Below are 22,978 nucleotides of genomic sequence, written 5' to 3'. Positions count from 1 at the left end.
GGATTGTGGCTTTGGTAGGTTTATGAGGACATTCTGACAGTCGTTAAAATGTTCTGATTGTCTCGCATCTGGAGTTAGATGCGCATCACACCCTGGCTGGACGTTTCACATTCATGTACCAAAAATACTCATAGAAATCTCATAGAAACTCTGGATTCATGGTCGGCAGCAGCAGCTAGGGAACCAGCGGACGTTTACACTTCGACACAAGACCGAAAGACGCCGGGAACGGAGGTACGGCTGATTTTTCAGCTTCTTCCAGGGTTCCTGTGCAGCCTGGAACATTTTGGAAAAGTTTGGAATTTGTTTTAAATGTTTTCCAGGTTTTGATTGTTAAAGAAAAATAAAAACAGAATATGGAAAAATAAAAGTTTCACACTTTATTTCATCCATCCATCCATCCAACCAAACTCCATCCATCCAACCAAACTCCATCCATCCAACCAAACTCCATCCATCCATCCATCCATCCATCCATCCATCCATCCATCCATCCATCCATTCATCCAACCACCCGTCCAACCAAACTCCATCCATCCATCCATCCATCCATCCATCCATCCATCCAACCAAACTCCTTCCATCCATCCATCCATCCATCCATTCATCCAATCACCCATCCAACCAAACTCCATCCATCCATCCATCCATCCATCCATCCATCCATCCATCCATCCATCCATCCAACCAAACTCCTTCCATCCATCCATCCATCCATCCATTCATCCAATCACCCATCCAACCAAACTCCATCCATCCATCCATTCAAACTCCACCCATTCATCCATCTATCCATCCATCCAACCAACCAACCAACCAACCAACCAACCAACCAACCAACCATCCAACCATCCATCCATCCATCCATCCATCCATCCATCCATCCATCCATCCATCCATCCATCCATCCATCCATCCATCCATCCTCATAATGGCAGATTCCCCATTTAAAGCCTCACTGCTGTTGAAACATCTAAATCATGCTGAACTTTTGATTTTATACTTTGAAAATGAACCAAAATAAACAGCAAACATTTTTGAGATTTTTTTTTAAATTATGGGACGTTGACATAAAAAACCGTGCAGGAACCCTGATTCTCAGTGACAGCAAAGTGCAAAGACAGCAAAATCAGCAATATGCCATAAAGCAGCACGTGGTAAACAAATGCACTGTGTTTTGTGACAAAGCAGCTCCAACAAGAACAGATGGGAGAAATTTGCTTCTGTTGATTCAGGCGTTCTGCTTTAAAGCCCAACTCGTGTTCTGACTAGATTAAGAAAAGCTTCATAGAGGATTTAATCAGACAAAAGGCAACTCCAAATATCATTTCTTAAGAAAATACTTGCGTTCTCTTCTGTTTATTCATAAAGGCCTCGTACTTGAAACAAAAATATGCTTAACAATGTTGTCAAGAAGAACTCACTGATGAGTGAAATCTTGCTTTAAAGATACTGGAACAACAAAAAGGCAACAACAATGGCTTGAACAATACAGTTCCACTGGGCTACCATCGATTATGTGCTGAATGGACATAGCAACACTTTGAATCAATGCATGCAACTTCCACAAATGCTGTAGGTTGAGGAATCTCTCCACTATGAGGTGTTCAGTCATAATCTCTCCTTCGCCATCTCCAGGCTGTCAGTGATCATGCTGGGCTCTCCTTTCTGGGTCAGACTGTCTCTATCCAGTGCAGCCTCACTGGCAGAATGCTCCTCCAGTTGCTCTAGTTCTTCCAGTATGGTCTGCACGCGCCGGACGCCGTCCCGCCTCGCCTGCCGTACATCCACACGGCCTTCAGGGTCAACAGAGTCTAGCGCCAGCAGCTCTTTGGTCAAGAGCTCCTCCAGTAGCAAGTATTTCTTATCATTTTTCTTTCCGCTGAAGCTTTTCACATCCTGCTCCAACTTGGCGACTCTTTCCAGGATTTGCTGCACTTTAGCCAGCCCTGGGTGTACCGGGCACTTGACCGTCGGGTCTGCCTCAGTCTGCGCAGCCGGGACGTCGGCCGGTGCCTCCTGGGCTTCTGGTTCCGGAGGTATCTGAACTGTGATGTCGGACATGTGGTGTGGTGGCGGCTCCTGCTTCTGAGCCTGCGGAGACGCTTCATGATGCGTTTGAGGTTGCTGGAGCGGCTGTGGTTGCGGCGACTTGGGGACGTCTGCTTCTGTGTGCAGCATTTGGGGAAGCAGCGGGCTCTCGGGTTTCTGCTGCACGATTTGATGCTCCTGCTCCGTCCTCTGGGGCATTTCTCTTGACAGGACACGCGGTGGAGCCTTGAGTGTAGAGAGGAACAGAAAAATAAGTTATTTAATTCATGACCATTGCCCTGTTTCCATCAGAGTCTGTTTTTTTAGCATGTCTTGAAGTAGAAAGGTTGAAAGAGTGAAAGCTGCAGTATGAAACTTTATGAAAAATAAGGATTACATTTTTTTTACATATTTGTTAAAATTATCATTATGACAGTATAATATAAGACTGTTTTCTCCCAGTGCTCCCAGTACAAACTGCACAAATACACCACTCAGTCAGAAACAACCCATCAGAGCCAGGAGGAGGATCTTAGCGCTGTCAATCACTCTCACGCTCCCTGCTGCTCTACAGCTCGTTATAAACGTTACAAAATGCAGCTTTAATGTTGGCAACAAATCTATATGTGGGAAAGTTCAAGGGATAAAAATATTTTTGCAAGCTAACTTAAATACGTGGAATGATTTTTAAATAATAATTTCAGAAATTTCAAACATTTCAATCCTTGGATTCAAACATTTAGTCAGAACAGTTATTTTGTTTGTTTATATTTTGTAAAATCTTTTCTTTTTCTGCAGAAAATTCAGAAAAATTCTGGTGATGATTATTTCGGAACATAATAATTTCCGATTATGAAATATAACATAACATAATATAATAGTCATATAATTCTGACATAATAATATTATATTTCTCAATGATTTATTCAGAAATAAATACTCTCTGAAAGCATTTTAATCCTTGGATTTAAAAATTACAATTATTTAGTTTTGTTTATCATTTATAATCTGTATTTTCTTAATAAAAGTTTTATTTTCTGCTCATTTAATGTGAGCCACTCGTCTGCCTCATATCAAACTGTTACAACATGGTGACAATTTTCATATTCTTTATAAACGTTTACTGAGTTCACAAATAAAAGTGAAATTACCTGCGGCCTTTCCCCCATCACCTGTATCTTAACAGGTGAGTGGCTCCTGACGTGAGGCGGCAGGTGAGCAGACGTGGCGTCGCGATGTTGGGGGAAAGCGGTCGGGGAAGCCCTTTCTCTGGGAGGCTGCGCCGCGGCGGGGTAGCTGGGCCAGTCCTCCGTCTGAAGGCGATGATGGAACGGCGGCTGATGCTCGGCGTAGGGAACGCGCTGGGCGTAAACCGACGGGTTCATGTGAGGCGTCGTTTGGCCCCCTCCGCCCTCGTGGATCACTGGGATGGGGATGTAACCGGGCTGGAGACCGGAGCTGCTGGGCCGCGCTGGCTGGTGATGGGCGGCCATGTTGATCTTCAAAATAAAATAAAAAGAAAGATTCAGTTTGTGGCAAATGCAACATCATAACAGATATATAGCATCTTGGTAAAGTGATTTATTTAGAGGTATCAGAGTAAAGGGGGTTAAATACCAGAGTTGGGTAGTTAGTTACATTTACTTAAGTAACATTTTTGGGGGAAAAAAGTACTTTTAGGAGTATTTTTTACTGCGCTGTACTTTGAGTAGTTTTATTATAAAGTATTTCTATTCTTACTTGAGTAAAATTTCTGGATTTTCTACCCACTGAATGAAACCAAAACATTTTTAAACCAGAAATTCACCAGACACAGAAACACACCTGCAGTTTTCTGTTAAGGTTTTTGAAGTTTATAATTGAAAAAAACTGAATTGGACAATTTTTATTTTGCCTGATTTTGTTATTTTTTGTTTCTTATATGAATTATTGTCATTTTGGTCCTTCGAATACCAACAGCATTGTTTCCTTTAAAGATTGAAACATATTTGATCCATTTATACGTTTATTTAACCAATTCTTATTCATGAATACTTTAGCAAGGCGCAACAGTTTCAATGCTGCTCAACTGTGGAACCAACTCATAAAAAACCTGATTATACACATAATTGGCTCCTTTTAAATCACTAATCAATTTAAATCTTTCCTGCAGCCTCCCTATAAAGGCTAAAGGTCATTTGATCAAGTTTTTCCTATAAAAAGCGTCGTAAACTCGCAAAGTACCTCTGATGTTGGTGAAACCGGTGAACCGGTCTTCCCACACTCAGCGTCAGAGTGTCCAAGCAGCGGCGATTTGGGTCTGTGGTGGAGCCCTGACGTCTGCGGCGCCGTGGGACCCTCGGTCCGGACGCTCTGGGCAGCAACCGGCTGGATGTAGGAGTAACACGGATGCTGCTGCTGCCTCACATCTGCTCCGTCATGGTAGACCGGGATGGGAATGTAACCCGGCCGGAGAATGGGATGCTTCATCTCTCTCACAAACGTCTTCAGAGGCTCCACAGGGATCAGTTCTGCTGATGCGCTGGGCCCGTTTGCTGACACTTCTCGAATCTGAAATGTGAATTTTACAGTAAATTTGACTGGAACTATACAATTTTATTATTTACATGCATCTGTAATAAAAATCCAGCATATGACTGAACATAAATAACCTTTTTAAACACACACCTGCATTATTATTTATAGTGATCACCACATTTATTATTCCATATTTATTACATGAATAATGTCAATGTGCAGAGTTGGGTAGTTACATTGACTTGAATAACTTTGTTTGAAAATAATTTACTTTTAGGAGTATTTTCACAACGCTGCACTTTTTACTTTCACTTGAGTAATTTTACTATGAAGTATTTCTCCTCCTTGTTGAGTAAAATTTCTGGATTTTCTACCCACTGAATGAAAAACAAACATGTTTTAATCAAAAACCCACCAGCTGGATGTAGGAGTAACTCGGATGCTGCTGCAGACACACACCTGCAGTTTCTATAAAACGTATAAAGTTTATTAAACTTAGAAAGTTTTATAAGTTTTTTATTGAAAGAAACATTTTCTTTTGCTTGATTTAGTTATTTTGTTTTGTTATTTATATGAACTATTGTCACTTTTGTCCTTAAAATACCAAAATTTCCACTTAACTTTATAATTAGGTTCATTTGATGATGTAATTTTTCAATATAAAATGATTGATAATTTGATCAGTTACTCAGTATTTGAGTCAAATACTTTTTTACCGGAGTAATTTCTTGGACAGGTACTTTTTACTCTTACTTGAGGAAACATTTTGGTTGCTCTTCCCTCCTCTGTCTTTCTGAGATTGTCACAGGATTTTTTCTGTCCCCAAACTGATTTGTTTTTTTTAATGGTGCATTAACAAAACAAACCGATCGTTCACTCAGTCTCAGACAATAAAAAAGGTCGTGGGGTGAGGCTGAATATTTCCTCAACGTCATGCTAAAAGGCTCACTTCTGCGCTTTGGAAAGAGGAAAACAACATCTGCCAGTCAGCCTTTGAGTGTAAAGTGATTTTTATGGTAAAATGTGTTTTATTGTATTAATATTTACATTTAGACTCAGTTATTTTCTTTTCCTGCAATGGATATTTACTTCTCAATAGCTTAAAAGACACTCCTGGCATATTAATGACAGATTATTGCAACCTACAGTAAAAGAAAGGTGAATTTATTTTATTTTTTTAACCAGTATTTCTTCTATTTCAACAGAATTTTGTGTCTTGAACTAATTATATACATCACATATTTTGTATATTGGGCCTTAAAACCAAATTAGCTACTTTGTTCCCAACACAACCATGAAAATGTTTATATACTTAGTGGAGATTTGCTTGCAAAATAGGGAAAAACTATGATGTATATTGTTTTTCAAAGAAGTTGCGTGAATGATGAGGAGTTCCTGAAACGCTTGAAACCTGAATGGATATTATTGCATATTTGCTCCAATATGGTGGTTGAATAAAGTAAATAACAGATTAAAATCGATAAATATCTTTGTTGTTGAGCGATTTATTCAACAATTTAACAGCCAAAAGGGTTTTTGAATGGAAAATGTTGCTTCTTATGTCGATTAAAATCTAATTGTCACCAGTTAATTACAAACCCTGCAATTAACGTGATTAAACATTTTACTAGAGTCCCATTAGTTGTAACAAATGCTGCATGAGGAGATAATCAGTAATCACGCTAATTGATTGGTGATTCACTTTATGACCTGCTTGCTGCTCATAAACTGAAAGAAGAGAAAGGAGCTCCAACTAAAAAAAACATTTTATTTGTTACATTTAATCAAAACAAGTTTGTCAAACTTACTTTATTTACATTTGTTTAACATTATAACTTAATATATTTACTTGGATAAACTAAATGATAGATAGATAGATAGATAGATAGATAGATAGATAGATAGATAGATAGATAGATAGATAGATAGATAGATAGATAGATAGATAGATAGATAGATAGATAGATAGATAGATAGATAGATAGATAGATAGATAGATAGATAGATAGATAGATAGATAGATAGATAGATAGATAGATAGATAGATAGATAGATAGATAGATAGATAGATAGATAGATAGATAGATAGATAGATAGATAGATAGATATGGGTATTTCTTACTATGCTGTACCTTTTATTTTTACTATGAAGTATTTCTACTCTTACTTGAGTAAAATGTCTGTATTTTTTACTCACTAAATGAAAAATAAACATGTTTTAACCAAAAATTCACCACACAGACACACATGAAGGTTTTGTTAAAGTTTCTTAAGTTTTTTATTGAAAGAAACTGATTTGGAAACATTTTCTTTTGCTTGATTTTATTATTTTTTTGCTACTTATATGAATTATTGTCATTTTGGTCCTTAAAATACAAAAATTTCCACTTAACTTCATGTTTTGGTCTATCTGATGATGTAATATTTACATCTTTAATTATTAATAATTTGATCAGTTACTCAGTACTTGAGTAGACATTTTTCCAAATACACTTTTACTCTTAATTGAGTAATATCTTGGGTGGCTACGTTTTACTTTAACTTGAGTAAAAATATGTTGTAGTAGTGCTACTTTACTTCAGTACAATCTTTAGTTACTCTACCAACTCTGGAGATAGATACCCAGATAAAAATTAAAACTAATTAATGTTTGAGCTTCAAACTTCTCAAAATATTAAGCTGGAGAATATTTATCTCTCTTTCAGATTAAAGTCTTTGGTTTAATCTTGCAAACATTTCTAGTATTGCTGACAGAAATCACACTTCTCCTTTAACTGGAGGTGGGCCCACAGATAAAACTTGGCTTCTGGCCTTGTAGGAGCAACAGGTTCCCACCCATTTAAACTTTAAACAAACCTGCAAAAAAACTAACAGAAATCCACTGTAAACTGGGTTTATATGTAAAGCAGGAGCCTCCGTGGTGAAATAGCTGTGAACGACCCTTTGCCCTCTGCTTGCACAGGACACTGCAGACTGGCTGCACCAATTTTATCCCCCAACAGCTGTGTCTTTCCAGCAGATTCCTTAGCACACTAACTTTGGAAAACAAGAGTCTGTCTCTGGGAGGGAAGATTACCAGCTTAGCAGGCCGGGTCTTCACAGCATTTCCGATCACTTTCTGCTCTCTTATTATTATTATTATTAATAATCATTTTTACGTTATTTATATCATAATTAAAGGTCAGGCGGTTTCTCTTGCCTACTAGTGAGGCGAGAGCTGGTTGAATCCTTGTAAGGGAAAAGTTTATTACGATCTGATCGCCGTTTTTCCAAACACAGGGATCAGATCCATGCAGCGCGGTGACTCACCGAGTAATAATACTAGAGTTAGATCATGGCATGGGAATAAAACGGCAATGGTCATCTGTTATATTAGGCTTATGAGCTGTCAGTGAGGGGGAGGTGACGCTGCCTAACAAGGCCTATCGGCAACAATATTAATGTGTAACATAAAACGCAGCGCACGGATTTAAAAACAAAAAATCTGCGTAACGCGCTTGGAGAAACAAAACCGACGTAAACAAACGCGTTTAGACGACATTTAACAATCACACCAACTTTATCCTCCCGGTTCCGTTACCTTTCTGGTGTCGTGTCTCGGGTCATTCCAGGTGGTGGTCCGGTTGTTGTGGTCCACGAAGAAGGGCCAGCCGGTGTGCGGGTCGATCTTCACCTCCCAGCCCAGCGGCAGAGGCTCGCTGTCGTTGGTCGCCATCGCGGCGGGCATCGGTGACTGCGTCTTCACGGCGTTCATGTTGCAGGCGGCCGAGTATTGAGACATGTTACACGGGGCGACGGTCGCTTTAAAGATTCCCACTGGTGACGTGGGGGAGTGGGCTGGAAGTTTCTGGAAATAGCGAGGGGTTAATGTCGGGGGCGGCGGACGCAGCGCGCTGGCTCCTCAGAACCCAAACACAGACGACTCGGAGCAGAATAACATTCATATCATTTTTATTTATTTATTTATTTATTTAATTATTTATTTATTTATTTATTTATTTATTTATTTATTTATTTATTTATTAAATTACCGATACATAAGTAAACAAAAAACGAGCAGAAGGATTCCCCCCTCGCGATGTGTCCCGGGACACAAAAGGGAATTCCTCATTTTTCCTGAATAAAAACAAATCTCTAAATAGATGGGAGTCAGACTCCCACCTGCTGATGAATCTAGTCCAAAGATTTGCTTGGATTTGGTTCACAATTATGTAACTGCTGGTGTGAAAGAGTGTAGGCACGGTGACACCTCTAATGACAGTCCTTCCTCTTTATTCTGCTAATAAGAACACTGTCAAAAAACAAAAACAGATTTTACAGCTTCCTTAAACCTAAATTATATTCGCATAGCAGCAAGTGACAATGTGAGTCAACAGAATAGATTAGAAATAAATGTTATTGTCACACATAGGGGAAATTTAACAGCAGATCTGACAGGACATGGATGCAGGTAAGTTCACACAAATACATACAATAGAAACAAAATTTAAGAGTAATATACAACAATAAGGGCAAAATTACAACATAAAAAATGTGCAAGAATATAAAAAATGTGCAAACAACAGACTATTTATTATATATGACTATGAAACTGCTGCAAATACCTGCAAGTATGTACCGTAAAATTTTATTGAGTTTGTTGGGAGAAGTGATTACAGTGGTTATAAAGTTCAGCAGCTGCTGCAGGAAGGAGCTACTATAATGCTCCTTTGTGCACTTAGGATGAGTTCAATTAAGCTCTAACTTAGTCAGTTCTTAGTCAGTTCAATGGGATTTATAGTATAATTTAATGTAATGCAGACATATTCAGATTCAAACAAATTCAAAACTTTGTTTTGTATCTAATTACTGCAGTGATTTATATTATATTATATTATATTATATTTACATTGTGTTATTAAATCCATGTAACCATTTACTTAAGGTCCGTCAGTAATGTTTGAATTGTGTGTGTATATATATATATATATATATATACTGTATATAATATATATACACAATAAATGTCCAATAAATAATTATTTATTATTATATATTATTTATTATAAATAAATAAATATCCAAACTTATTTTTATTGTAGAGGGTCAAGGAAGTGGGTCAAATATTAAACCACTCGATTCCAGAACTGTCCTTGAAGTTCGAGTGAACAGCATGTTCCGCTGGTGTGAAAAACAAGCGCTCCCTTGCGTCACACTCCGAGGTTGAGGCCTCTTACGGAAGTTACTTTGCTTAAAAAACAGCTAAGTTTATCCGATCCTCTGAATTTGCTGTTTTATTTGTAAATGTCTCAGTAAATACAGACATAAACAGAACATGTCCTAAGAAAACACATTTTTACAGCTAAAATTGAAACAAACCTCTGCTTTTACTACGACGGATAACCCGGAAGTCGTAGCGTGACGTAAGCCATGAGCACAGTTAGCTAGCTTCTGAGCTAGTTGACGAGTTGTTGTTTTCAGGGATTGTCTTTAGTTATTAATCTGCCTATCAGCGAATATTTCTGAGTAGGTCTTAGTCGATATTGGCCATGGACGACGAAAGCTACCCAAAAACCCTGTAAGTAGTTTTAAGTGTTCAATATTCGCGGTTTATTTCGCAGCGTTTGCTAACATCAAACCGGTGGATAACTTAGCTCCTCAACCATCGATTACTAAACAAAAATCAGCCTCTGGAGCTTCATTCACGAGGTTTAAATGAGATTATTAATAATTAAATAATAATTCGATGAACGTATTGATGGTAAACTCTTTCTGTTAGCCGTTTTTGGCGTTAGGCCTTGGATTTTATGCGGATAACGTCACAATTACACTCCAAAACCTCACCTGAAGAAGTTCAAAGCGACAGAATTAAGACGTTGTATTGTTAATTTGAATCACACAGTCCGGCTGTATTTGGACTAAACTGTTTTAACATTTTATCCACTCCTTTAGGTATGTGGGAAACCTGTCCAGGGATGTTACAGAGATCCTGATTTTACAGCTCTTCACCCAGATAGGACCCTGCAAAAGCTGCAAGATGATCACAGAGGTAAAGATCCTGGTTTGGCTGCTGGTCTTTTCAGATAAATGAAAACATCATGAAAATGTTCATTTATTAAAAAATAACTTAAACTCCTACAGATTGCTTTAGTGTGTCGTGGTTTATTTCTTACATATAAGGCTGTGATTATGTCTGTTGCTTGTCTGTCGTTCCAGTCACACTTTTTCCTTCCAGTAAACTTTCCATGAACATGCATGGATGCTGCACCCTGAATTGCCAGCCTTTTAAATAAACACTTGAAATATTACTGTGTGTTTACAGTGGATTTAAATAATTGAGTTTTTATTTGAGTCATTTGAATAGATGAACTCTTTGATGGTATTTATTTTGCTTTGCGTCGTTTTTCCGCAGCACACAAGCAATGACCCATATTGCTTTGTGGAGTTCTACGAGCGCAGAGATGCAGCTGCAGCCCTGGCAGCCATGAATGGCAGGAAGATACTAGGAAAGGTGAGAGGAAGAGTATTAAAATAAAATGAAATGGGCAACTCATCTAAATAAAGTTTATTTTGATTCTTGTGTATGGTCGTTTTTTGGGGGGGTTTAATCTTTTTTGCAGCTTTAATGAGGTTCAATTATTCTTTTGCTTTTAGGAAGTCAAAGTCAACTGGGCAACCACCCCTAGTAGCCAGAAGAAAGACACCTCCAGTAAATTTATTATTATTTTCATCATTGTTTTAAAATTAGATGAATAATTATTTAGAATTTTTAAGATGATGTAAAGTATTTGCTTCTGTTTTTGCTTTTTCTCAGATCACTATCATGTTTTTGTGGGTGATTTGAATCCAGAGATTACTACTGATGATGTCAGGGCTGCATTTTCACCTTTCGGGGCAATCTCGTAAGTTCATTTTTTAAAACATAATTATAATGAAATGCCTGTTTAAAGTGGAGCTCCTTAGTTTTAGCATTTGATCTGTTAAAAGTTGGGTAGAAATTAGCTTTGTGAAGCTCCTCTGTAAGCCTAACACCAACTGTGACCATGTTTATATGCATCCAACTGGGGATTTGATTCAACAAAATGCTCACAAGTAAGAACATTTTCTGAGAAGATGAAGATCCGGTGTCGGCAAACAGATGCCCACTAAGGCTTCGTTCTCACAGCAGGCAAATGTGACCGATATCTGACGTTTTCATGGCAATCTGAACGGCCCAATTCTGATCTTTTTCAACCGGAAAATAAATAAATTAATCAGATACATATCCGGTCTGAAACGGAGGCATGCGTCGTAGCTCTGCACTGGAAGAAAACAGAAGAGGGATAAGTGGAAGTAAACAATGACTGAAAATGATAATTATAAGATTATAAAAGAAATCTGTGTCAGTGAAGTTCATCACATCACAATCCCACTGCTTCAGTTCTGACTACGCATCCAAACAGCCTTCCATACAGAACATGCAGTGACTTCTGTGCTGTTTTACGTATGCTTTGTACGGAGGACTGATCCGGCCAAAATTGACAAGAAAATAATTTAGTGACAAAATAAAATTAAAAATTACTAAATAACTGAAGAAATAAGTAAATTGAAAATGAATAAATATTTGTATAAATAAATGAACACTTTTTGAACTTTTCTGCGAACCTACATAACCTGATGCTGCTGAATTTTGAGGCAAGAAATGCTATTTCTGCTCTATTTATATTTTAAATGTATTTTATTTCCACAATTATTTACTTTCACATTTATTTCATTATTGTCAATTTTGGCATTATAAGTACTCCCATAGAACATACAAAATTGGATTTTGGTTGCTTAAATAAGAGTAACTGTCTTCATGTAGACATGGTTACTGGTACTAACACATATTTTTATTTTAAATATGATCTTACATACAGTACTTTGTAAAAGTTTTTATTCCCTCAAACCTTTTTCATATTTTATCATCCTTTAGCTTCAAATTTCAATATATTTTATTGGGATTTAGATTTTTGATAAATCAACTAAAATTACCACATAATTCAGAAGTGAAAGGAAAATGATAAATTATTTTAAAAATATTTTAGAAATAACCAATTACCTTCAGAAGTAACATAATCAATGAAGTCCATCTGTGTGTAATTTGTTTTAAATATAAACCCAGCTGTTCCGCAAAGGTCAAAGGTTTATTACAGAACAATCAGTCTCTCCAGGATTTTACGGTTATCTTTTATTAAAAAAATGTTTTTTTATATTACTTTAGAAATATTTTGAAAGAATTTTGTGATATTTTTTCTTTTGCATATAGAATTAAACAGGATGAAAAGACAGATTGGACACATGAATAGTTTTATTCTTTAAAGAAACTAAATCGCTTGGTTTCAGCAAACACTGACACATTTTTAAATTAAAAAAGATAAATGTATTCAAGAAGCTTAAATGAAATAATGACCATATCAAAGGTAGTTTGTTTATATTTTACTTGTGTAAACTTGTGAGTTTTGGTTGCCATGTTGGGGCTGAAACAACTAATCGGATTAATCGATTATTGAAATAATCAATAATAATGGTTAAACTCTAAAATGAACCATTTACTGAAAAAAAATCTACATATTTAAAGCAGGAATTAAGTCAAAAATATATACATCATCCAATTTAGATGAAAATCTTTGTAAATATTTTCTACCCAGAACTCCTTGCGTGTCAAAGTTTGACCCCAGACTGCAGTAGACATAATAAACACTGCCACCTGCAGGTGAGAGTTGGCATTACTTTTATCCAATGATTTCGATCATTTTTTGCAGAAAAAAATTAAAATAAAGTCACAATTATTAATTATTGCAAAACCAAAATTGTGAATCGGATGATTTTGCGTGGAGGGTTGAACATTAAAGGAGCAGAGAAATGAGATCTAAGCTAACTCTGGAGGAGCAACAGAAACTCACAGCTCAGGTGGGAAGAACAGCATTATTAAAAACCATAAGAAGAAAAGTTTGGAAACACGTGACAGAAGGTGAAACTTTAATAAACAATTTTGGCAGAAAAATTCCTACTGCACCCAAACTCCATGTTGAAACACGGTGGTGGCAGCATCATGATGTGTGGAGGCTCTTTTTGCAGACAAATGAAGGATTCCTTTGTTATAAATGTTAAAAGCTGCATAAAATTGTGCATTAATTTGTGGTTTTCTATCACATAATTCCCTCAAAACCAGAATAAATGTAATATTTATCAAATGACGGATTTAAGATGCTCAGGGTGAAGGAAGACTTTTGCAGAGCAGTGTGTGTTTCTAACCACTCTAACAGACTTAAGCAGCCTTATGGGCTGTGTGTTTTACGGTTTGTGCATTTAACCAGTTCCTGCGTTTTATCGTCATGTAGAGCGCGGTAAGTGAACCGAGCGCTTCAGAGCAACGTGCAAGCTTTGTGTGTGAACCTGAACTGCCTTTAAAGTACTTCTTCACAGTGAAGTTTTAATAGCCCTTTGGTTATTTTACAGAAATGCTCATAGGATTGGACAGCAGCTTGAAGGCTAACAGCAAGGAGCTGTGCACTCTGGAGACTCAGATGTAGTTTTTTTTCTTCCTCTATAAATTTTTTTAATTCCCACATGTCTTTATTTGCAGATAAAACCGTGTATTTTATTTTTTTTATTACTTTTTTAACCTCGACAGCTTTGCTTAAATTGTCTCATTTTTGGATTTGTGTAGTGTTGTTTGTAGATCAATGATCCTCTTCTTCTAAAATTTTCTGAAAATGTCAATTTCTCAAAATTTACAGCTGCCCAAAGTCCAAACGGCATAATGGTGGTAAAGAATTGACCAGGAAAAATACAGAAATCTGTTAACAGGCCACGTATGCCATTTAATTCCTTTTTTCTTCTGATATTTCATATATATTTATATATATATATCTACATTTCTGTCTGTAGGAATAGCAGTTACAGCAGATTTTAGGAATGCATGGTAATCAGTCAATTTAATCTCTAGGATTGAGCCAAAATGTGGTGAAATAATTTAAAGTATACTGTAGGCTGCATGTATTTGTTCATGTTTGTTTTGAATAAGTCAGCCATAGGTCATGTTAGTTATTTTAATCCACTGTTGATCAGAGTAGAGGAGTTAAACTGTGTGTTTGCGTGGTTCCTTTTTTTTTTTTTACTGAAGATTTTCTTTCTAAATTTTGCTGATTTCATTTTTTTTTCCTCGTTTTCCCCTCAGAGATGCTCGTGTCGTGAAGGACATTACAACTGGCAAATCAAAAGGGTATGGATTTGTGTCCTTCTACAACAAACTGGTAAGGCTTCAGTACAGGAACACAGACCGAAGGTTATGTTTTTCCTTTATTATTCTACCTTTTTAAAATGCTCAGGATAGATGAAATGATAGCCAGCCAGTGCCACTAAACGTCACACACCACAGTTTCCTCATTGCCAATGCCAGTTTTTAAGTTTTGCAGAAGTGAAAACTGTAATTTCTGTAGTTTTTTTGTTGTTGTTGTTGTTTCTGAAGAGCGCCACTGTTCCTCTGTTTGGCTTTCAGGATGCAGAAAATGCAATCTCTCACATGGCGGGTCAGTGGCTCGGAGGGCGGCAGATCAGGACAAACTGGGCGACGCGTAAACCTCCGGCCCCAAAAAGTGCTCAGGACAGTCAGTATTGACAGGAAATTATTCATTTAAAGACACTTACTGCCATTATTTTAATCAATTATTCTACAATTAATCGATTAATATGATTTTTGTTTTTTCCACATTCAACAGAATTTTTTAATTTAACCACTTAGGCTTCTTTTATTTGTCAGTTTTTAATAAGAATATAAACATTGAATTGCCTAAAATGCAATGACAGCATTTATTGAGTCTCACACTTTAAAACTCATTCATATTCACAACAAACTCCGTTAAAAATGCAACAAACGTTCAACAAATGTTGCCAACACAGATGTCTGTCTGTTGTTTCGATAGAGAGGATGGGGAATCTGCAATCTGGGATTACAACCCTGTAATCTACCATAGAGCTGAAACGATTAATCACGATTAATCAGTTATTCAAATAATCAACAACTATTTTAGTAACTGATTAATCATAAAGAGGCAGATTTCTAGAAGAATTACACATTCAGAGAAGTAATTATACCAAAATTGTTAAAAAAGTAAACATTTTGCATTTAAGATTTTAAAAAAAGTTCTCTAGAAAACTTGTCTAGAGAGTCCGGTTCGTTTGGGGAGGTCTGAATCCTAATCGAACTCTACAATCTGAACTCTGGTTTGGTTTGAATGCATATGTGAACACTAAGAGACCGGAGAGCGCTCCACAAGCAGGACATGGTCTACAGCGCAGGGCATTCTGGGTAAATGCTACTAAAACAAACATGCTAGCAGGAGAAATGACTCGTGGTCTTTTACTAAAGCCAAAACACAAATCCCTCAAACACTAAAATCTGAAGCTACTCCATTTTAGTTTACATTTTGCGAAGAAGGAAGTTGCACTCAGTGTCTTTTCCAGTGGTTTTGTCTCGTTTCCTTCAGTGGTTCTTGGTGCAGCGCCCCCACAGGTGAGGAGGGGAACAGGTTTTTCAAAAGGTTTGGTTTGTTTGAATCTTAGCAGCTGAAAATGTAACAAATGTTGCAACTTTGGTCGTCAATCAAACAAAAGTGGGAAAACCAGCCTTTCAACCAGGGCCGTTTCCATGGTAACCTGATAATCTGATTCAGCCTTGATTCCTGCTGTGAGGACGCACCTTCAGCATTAAAACAGTGATCTCTTCATGGATCGGTTTTGTTTTAAAATCTGTTGTTTTTGTTTTGTTTTTTGTCAGACGGCTCAAAGCAGCTGAGGTTTGATGACGTGGTGAATCAGTCGAGTCCACAGAACTGCACGGTGTACTGCGGCGGGATCCAGTCGGGTCTCACAGGCGAGTGCCACATTCTCTGGAGGCCATTGTTCCACCATGTCGTCACTCTATAATTATAGGTGTCTTACCAGTTGCCTGACTGGAAGAATCAACCAGAATAAAAAAAATTTTCTCCTCTGTGGTTCTTCCAGAACATCTGATCCGACAGACGTTTTCACCATTTGGTCAAATCATGGAGGTCAGGGTATTTCCAGAGAAAGGATATTCATTCATCAGGTATTATTAGAGCTCATGGCAGCGTTTCGCCTCTAGATGTCAACAGTAGCATGTTGGCAGTAACACTGCCTGTGTTCTGATTCGTTTTGTTCTTTTTGTGTTGAAGGTTCTCCACCCATGACAGCGCTGCGCACGCCATCGTCTCTGTAAACGGGACAGTCATTGAGGGACAGATGGTGAAGTGCTACTGGGGCAAAGAGTCTCCTGACATGGCAAAAAGCTCGCAGCAGGTTGGTGTTACATGACGGAAAACAGGCGAAACCTAAACTGAACATGGCGGCATCGTCAGAGAGGCTGGACAGAGCTAATATGAAAATACAGGACAGTCCTGTAAAAAAGTAACAACCCTAAACTTAAAGCCAGAGCTGCTCTGAAGTCGTTTAGGTCAAATTATATGTTTGTGTTAATCTTAGAAAACCCAGACATATAAAAACATGAAGAAAAGAAATAAGTTAAACCTTTTTAGATGTTTTTTAGGAGTATTTTGGATAGGACTAAAATGATTAATCAAAAATAATCGTGATTAATCGATTGCTGAAATCACAATCAACGATTAATCATTAAAATATACAGACTCTAATAAAGGCAATTTTCTGGAAAAATATCACACTCAGAGCAGTAATTAAGTCACAACTGTACAAAAATTGTCTACATTTTTCATTTAAGATAAAAACACATTTGTCTGTAAAGATATATGCTTGTCTAAAACTTTCCTATCAAATCGCATTAAAAGACTGAACTACAGAGTTCAATCTATAAGTTGAAATAAAATAATAAAAATGTAGGAGTTAAGATTTTATATATTACACCACTTTCAGGGTTAAAATGGTCTACTCAAAGTCCACTGCTAAATAAAGTCGAGAATCTTTGCTAGAAAGCTAGAGAACCGTGTTTTTCTTCCATGTCCCAGGTATGTGGTACTTTGTGTTGCTTTATCACTTAAAATCCCAATAAAATATATTTAAGTTTGTGGTTTATTTAGACCAAGAAGTATAAATATTGTATTTTTCTACATTTAACATTTCCTGGTGATGAATCCAGTAACAATGAGTGTTTATTTTCACACAGTTGTTTTAAAAGCACCTGAGAAAATGATGTTTGAAGCAAAATTTGGCGTCTGTCCAGAAGTTACTGCTGCATCAGAGATTTTTGTTCTCATTTTTTTTACAGATATCATTGTTTTATTTGTGCCAAACAAATTAGTCAGTGTGCGGCAGACAGACTGTGGATTCAGGATCTTGGCAAGAGATTGAGCTCAAGTGTTTGTGTTTCTGCCTCCCAACTACGACACATGGTCACTGTAAAACTTTGACCAGTTTGATTTATTTAATAAATAACAAAATCTGACACAGATTTCCAATCAGTTTCTGGTTTTTCATGTCATTTCTATTTTTGTGAAGTCTTTTAGAAGTATTAATCACTAGAGCTTAAACAATTAATCATGATTAATCGATTATCAAAATAATTGAACTAATTTAGTAATCGATTAATCGTTAACTGGAGTATACAGATGGAAAAAAGAGGCCATTTGGTGAAATAACAACATATTCAGAGCAGTAAAGTTGTATAAACTGTATATTTGTTTTGTATTTAAGATAAAAACATCGTTGTCTGTAAATGTTTTTGCCAAAACTGATCAAATGGCAGTTTTATCTTCACCCAGTTCCATTAACTGAAGGAACGCTATGTTGCATTTTAGCCAGTAAAATGTTTTTCTTATCAAATAAGGAATCAAAGTATTTTTTTGTTTGCATCTTTTAATGTACTTCAAATGTATAAAAAGGCTTGAGTGTAGGGCCGAAACGATTAATTGTGATTAATTGATTATTAAAATAATCGTCTAATTTGGTAATTGTTACCTGGAGTACACAGGCTCAAAGGAAAAAGGCAGTTTGGTGAAAAATAAAACACATTTAGGGGAGTAATTAAGCCAAAGCTGTACAAAAAATAGACATTTGTGTTTAAAAAAACACAAACTGTTTTGTCTGTGAATATGTTCGACCCAGAACTCCTTCAAGTGGCAGTTTTAGCTTCACCCAGTTAAAATACTGTAAAAATACAAAAAATCTCCCTATTATTAAGCAACTTCTGCTATTTAGGTATTAATCAGTTAATCTAGAAAGTAATCAATCGATCAGCCCTGTTAAGCAGAAAAGGTTGAACTTTTAGCTGCAGATTTGTCCTAAATGAATGTTACGTTATCGGATTTTAGGACATAAGGTGTTTATTTTCTTCTTTTAGTAATGGTTCGATAAAAAATCTTCAGAATGAGCCATCTTTCTTTAAAAAAAATGGATTTATTTAATCAGATTGTTAATCTGATGAATTGTGTTTTGTACCTGTGTCAGGTGGATTACAGCCAGTGGGGCCAGTGGAGCCAGGTGTACGGAGACCCGCAGCAGCAGCAGCAGCAGCAGCAGCAGCAGCAGCAGCAACAGCAGCAGCAGCAGCAGCAGTACGGCCAGTACATGGCCAACGGCTGGCAGGTTCCCTCCTACAACATGTACGGACAGACATGGAGCCAGCAGGGATACGGAGCCGAGTGAGTTCACTTCCTCTTCCATTAGGACGCCGTCTCTTTAAGAAGAATCCCTGACAATACTTCACCATATATGGAGTTCCTACTGCGGAATTATTTTTAACGTTCAGATCAACATGAAATACAAATTTAATTTTGAAGATTTTCTTTTTAATTTCCAGGCTTTTTTTCTGTTCATTTTTTTAAAGCTCTTATAATTTAAACACAATTAGTCAGGGTGCTTAAAATTCTTCAAAATTGATTAAATTCAATTAAAATTTTATCACAATATTTTGTGTTATTATCATGATAAAAATTACAATAAAAAACTGTTTGTTGCTTTTTTAATACAACAGTATTGTTGTTTGAGAAATGTTCCCATTTTTAATGTTTTTTTATTACACCAGTCACATTAACAAATGTAATTAAACTGCAAATTGTAACTGAATTTAATTATATTTTCCAATTAATTGATGCGTTCATTGACCAAACGTAGGAAAGAAGGAGTAAATTAGGGATGCACAAAGTATCGGCACCAATATCGGTATGGAACAAGATCAGTCATTTTTTTAACCAATCGGAATTGGTCCGATAAATGAAATTGGGCCAATATGAACGACCAGTAGTTATTTTTTATCCATTTCTGGTTATTCTTTTCCCCAAAGGTGTTGAAATGGCAGTGAAATCTATATAATATCAGTAAATATAGATTATAGACATAGTGGAAATATTAATATTGGATATTGATATCGGCCCAAATGTTCATATCTGTGCATCTCTAGAGTAAATATAACAATCTGGGGGTTTTAAACATTGTTAAACTGAATTTATTTGAGACCAAAGCACCAGAATGAAAAGTTTTATCATCCAGTTTTTGGTAGAAGGAGAGAAACAATAAATGAAGCAAACGAAAATTATTGCTCTTGTTTTAATTTATCAAGCAATTAATTGATTTATTGCTGATTGCGACAGGTAAAGTTAAAAGTTTGTTCTTTTATTGTTTCCTACTTTTGTATTGTTTTACATGTTTTTTTAAAAAGTCTGAAGTTATGCAAGTTATGCAAGACGTATATGAAGTGAACAAACTTTGTGTAATCAGTTTAAAACCGTTTTCTTCCCCCAGACATTTTGAACTCTGCTAAACTTTTAGTAAAATCCGTATTTCACTGTTGAAACTGAAATGTTTGAGTAAATATTTGCTGATCTGCTCGGCCTGCAGGCAGTCGCAGTCGACAGCCTGGATGGGCGGCTACGCCTCGGCCCCGACGCCTCCCGACACCGTCGTTTCCAACGTGGGGAATTTCAACATGGCCGGCTACCAGATGCAGTGAGACGTTTCCGACCCGAACACGCCACCAAGGGAAAAAACAGAAACAAAACGGCACTTTTCTTCTGGACAGAAACGAGAGAACAGGAGTCGTATTTATACAGAGTTTGGTCGTTAACAACCGGTTTTATAAATCACTCTCCTCCTGACTCAGATTTTGTTTATATGGTGATTATTTACAATTTTGATGTTTTAGAAAAGGAAAACCAAAGCAGCTAACCTGGCCTGAATATCGAAGGATAAACTAAAAGTTTAAACATTTGAAATCCAAACAGAAAAACATCTTATAGTCACTAATTTTGCTGTTTTTAAATCCAAAACTTGACATTTCAAAACACTTTGGGACTGTGATGAATTTAGCAGCATGAATGTTAAATTATCCTCCCTCCCAGTCCTGAAATGTTTTTAGAAATATATTTTAGTGAATTTACTAATAGGGATGTTTTTCTAAAACAGAACAAACTTTAGTTTTTCCTTTTCATGCCGGGTTTTGACGCAGTTTTGCATAAATCAATCGTTATTGAAGATTATTATTCGGCTGCTTCGTGTTGCTCTTTAAAATATGTCAGAAATATAAGTGGGATTTTTGTTTTCCTGAATAAAGTTTGTGTACAAAGAAACCCTAAGAACGCCATCTTTTTAAAGGAGTTTATTTTCATCTTTTGCAGTGGAGGGCTTGTCGTTTTCAGACGCTGATGGTTTTATTTTGGATGATAATGCAGCCGAGTTTGAATTTATGCTGTTGAATCTGGAAAAGGCTGCACCTTTATAGTCCCTGTGTAAATAACCTTAAAACTTGGTAGAGGTGACAGGCTTTCTGCTCATTTTGAAGCAGTTTGGTCAGAGGAGCTCTCTCTTTTTAAATGTTGATTTCTGGTTGGCAGCAGGATTTATTGAATTTTCATTTGATGCTTACAAATTTTAGCAAGATTTATTTATTTTTGTTCTTTTAAAACATTTTCATTTCTAGTCAAATTACAATAAGACAATTACTTGAATCCTGCTGTTTTGGGTTTTACTTGTGCTTTTCTGCATGGTGTGTCAGAATTTAAAAGGCATATATCAGCATTTTCACCAGGAAGATTAATTAATTTACATTATAAAAATTTAGATTTATCAGCTCTTTCTGTAATTCACCACAAAAACAAAATATAGACCACACATTTTTGCCAGCTGATGTGATTCTAATTAGAATAAATGTACAGTGATTGTGCAAGCCACACTTTTTCCACATAAAATCTCCATCTTTTACTAAGATGCGTTGTGATACGCCAGTCAAACTCTAGAAGTTTATCTCCAGGTTTGTTATTTATAAACCAAGTTCTTTAGACCTAAAAGTGCTGGATAAGAGGAATAAATACTGATTTGCAGTCCAACTCATTTGTTTGGTTTTGATGCTCAACGTTGAAGCTAATTATCAGGGCTAAACATGCATGAGGAACTTTTGGGGATTTAATTCGACCTGCAGAAATCAGTAAACATTTTGTGGACAAATAACTGGAAAAAGAAAAAAGGTTTTTAATTTCTGGGTAAACTTTCTGCTCACAAACAACCATGTCCACCTTAGCGGCGATCCGTCTTATCCTGGCTATAAACTCTGCTGTGTCCTCTTACTTTATTCCTTTAATTTATTTCATAATACTGAAAATAAAACGCATCCATTCAACATGTTCCTCTTTTTAAACCAAACAGTTTCTCCAGTAAAAACATAAAAACTGAATATCACAGCTTCTATATATGGTATTCACTTCCTGTTTAAGAGCAGTGTGGTTACCAAGGTATTTTTATTGACAAAAATCCTTTTAAAAATGTACTGGAGGGTTCTTGTTTTCATTTTTTGTAGATTGAACCTCTGCTGTATGATATGTGCCCTTTAAAAAGCTAATTTCTGTGCTGAACGAAATGTTTTGGTTCTTTTCAGTTCTGAAGTGTTCAAGGAATCGCAAACCTTTATAAAATGTACATAATGTTGATTAACACCCTCTAGAAGAATATTCTTTTTGAATATTTTAGCAGCATAATTTATGAATACGCCTTAATTGATTTGTTAATAAAGTCAAACGGCCGATTTGTTTTGAAAACGTTGAATTTTTCCTCGTATTTATGTGTGTGCCATTTCCTGTGTGCAGCACAGCGGCTGAGCTGCTCAAACGAATCGCTTCGGACGTGAATGTAATTATTTTTTGGAGCTGTTGAAGTTAGCAGAAAAGAAAACTCAGTCACTTCAAATAAAGGAGCATTTGTACCTCGTTGTTCAGGACGTTTATTAGACATGATGAATGTTTTCTATGAGAAAGTCTGACGGCAAAACACAAACACTGTAAAACTGCATTTTATGCAACATTAACAGATTTAATCAAACTAAAGATTTTTAACTTACAGGACAATATTTTTGCAGCTCACTTCTAAAGGCCTCGTAGGTCTAGTCAAAGTAAGTTACTATCCAATATATAATGAGCTTTTGTGCTCATTCTGAAAAGGCGACACTAGACAT

General features: G+C 36.4%; 2 protein-coding genes across 3 annotated transcripts; one reads left to right on the top strand and one right to left on the bottom strand.

Moving 5' to 3' along the window:
- Positions 1–884: 884 nt before the first annotated feature.
- bag3 (BCL2 associated athanogene 3) lies at positions 885–8,444 on the bottom strand. Its single transcript, XM_014469627.2, has 4 exons — positions 8,129–8,444; positions 4,255–4,581; positions 3,183–3,530; positions 885–2,277 (listed from the first exon to the last, which is right to left on the bottom strand). Exons 1-4 carry the CDS (start codon positions 8,327–8,329, stop codon positions 1,612–1,614), a joined length of 1,542 nt encoding a protein of 513 aa, XP_014325113.1. The 5' UTR covers positions 8,330–8,444; the 3' UTR covers positions 885–1,611.
- A 1,310-nt stretch (positions 8,445–9,754) lies between these two features.
- Positions 9,755–22,729, top strand: tial1 (TIA1 cytotoxic granule associated RNA binding protein like 1). Of its 2 annotated transcripts, XM_005795181.2 has the most exons (12): positions 9,755–10,105; positions 10,480–10,576; positions 10,940–11,038; positions 11,182–11,236; positions 11,342–11,429; positions 14,729–14,804; positions 15,050–15,158; positions 16,328–16,423; positions 16,555–16,639; positions 16,746–16,869; positions 18,988–19,181; positions 20,377–22,729. In XM_005795181.2, the coding sequence occupies exons 1-12, from the start codon at positions 10,077–10,079 to the stop codon at positions 20,486–20,488; spliced, it is 1,164 nt and encodes a 387-aa protein (XP_005795238.1). In that variant the 5' UTR covers positions 9,755–10,076; the 3' UTR covers positions 20,489–22,729. The 2 variants fall into 2 exon arrangements, with proteins under 2 accessions (XP_005795238.1, XP_023183112.1); XM_023327344.1 differs by lacking the exons at positions 9,755–10,105; positions 10,480–10,576; positions 10,940–11,038; positions 11,182–11,236; positions 11,342–11,429 and having other exon boundaries at positions 11,431–14,773.
- The last annotated feature ends 249 nt before the right edge of the window (positions 22,730–22,978 follow it).

The sequence above is a fragment of the Xiphophorus maculatus genome, chromosome 22 (genome assembly GCF_002775205.1).
Source record: "Xiphophorus maculatus strain JP 163 A chromosome 22, X_maculatus-5.0-male, whole genome shotgun sequence".
Taxonomy (NCBI): domain Eukaryota; kingdom Metazoa; phylum Chordata; class Actinopteri; order Cyprinodontiformes; family Poeciliidae; genus Xiphophorus; species Xiphophorus maculatus.
Note: the sequence above shows the minus strand (reverse complement) of the source record. Positions and strands in the feature narration are given on the sequence as shown.

Bases quoted from the DNA above. Each gene is read 5' to 3' on its own strand.
- tial1 (XM_005795181.2), top strand. From the start codon at position 10,077: ATGGACGACGAAAGCTACCCAAAAACCCT. The intron at 10,577-10,939 runs GTAAAGATCCTG...GTTTTTCCGCAG, and splicing joins GCTGCAAGATGATCACAGAG to CACACAAGCAATGACCCATA. The intron at 19,182-20,376 runs GTGAGTTCACTT...CTCGGCCTGCAG, and splicing joins CAGCAGGGATACGGAGCCGA to GCAGTCGCAGTCGACAGCCT.
- bag3 (XM_014469627.2), bottom strand. From the start codon at position 8,329: ATGTCTCAATACTCGGCCGCCTGCAACATGAACGCCGTGAAGACGCAG. The intron at 4,582-8,128 runs GTAACGGAACCG...TTCACATTTCAG, and splicing joins CGAGACACGACACCAGAAAG to ATTCGAGAAGTGTCAGCAAA. The intron at 3,531-4,254 runs GTACTTTGCGAG...TTTATTTTGAAG, and splicing joins CGGTTTCACCAACATCAGAG to ATCAACATGGCCGCCCATCA.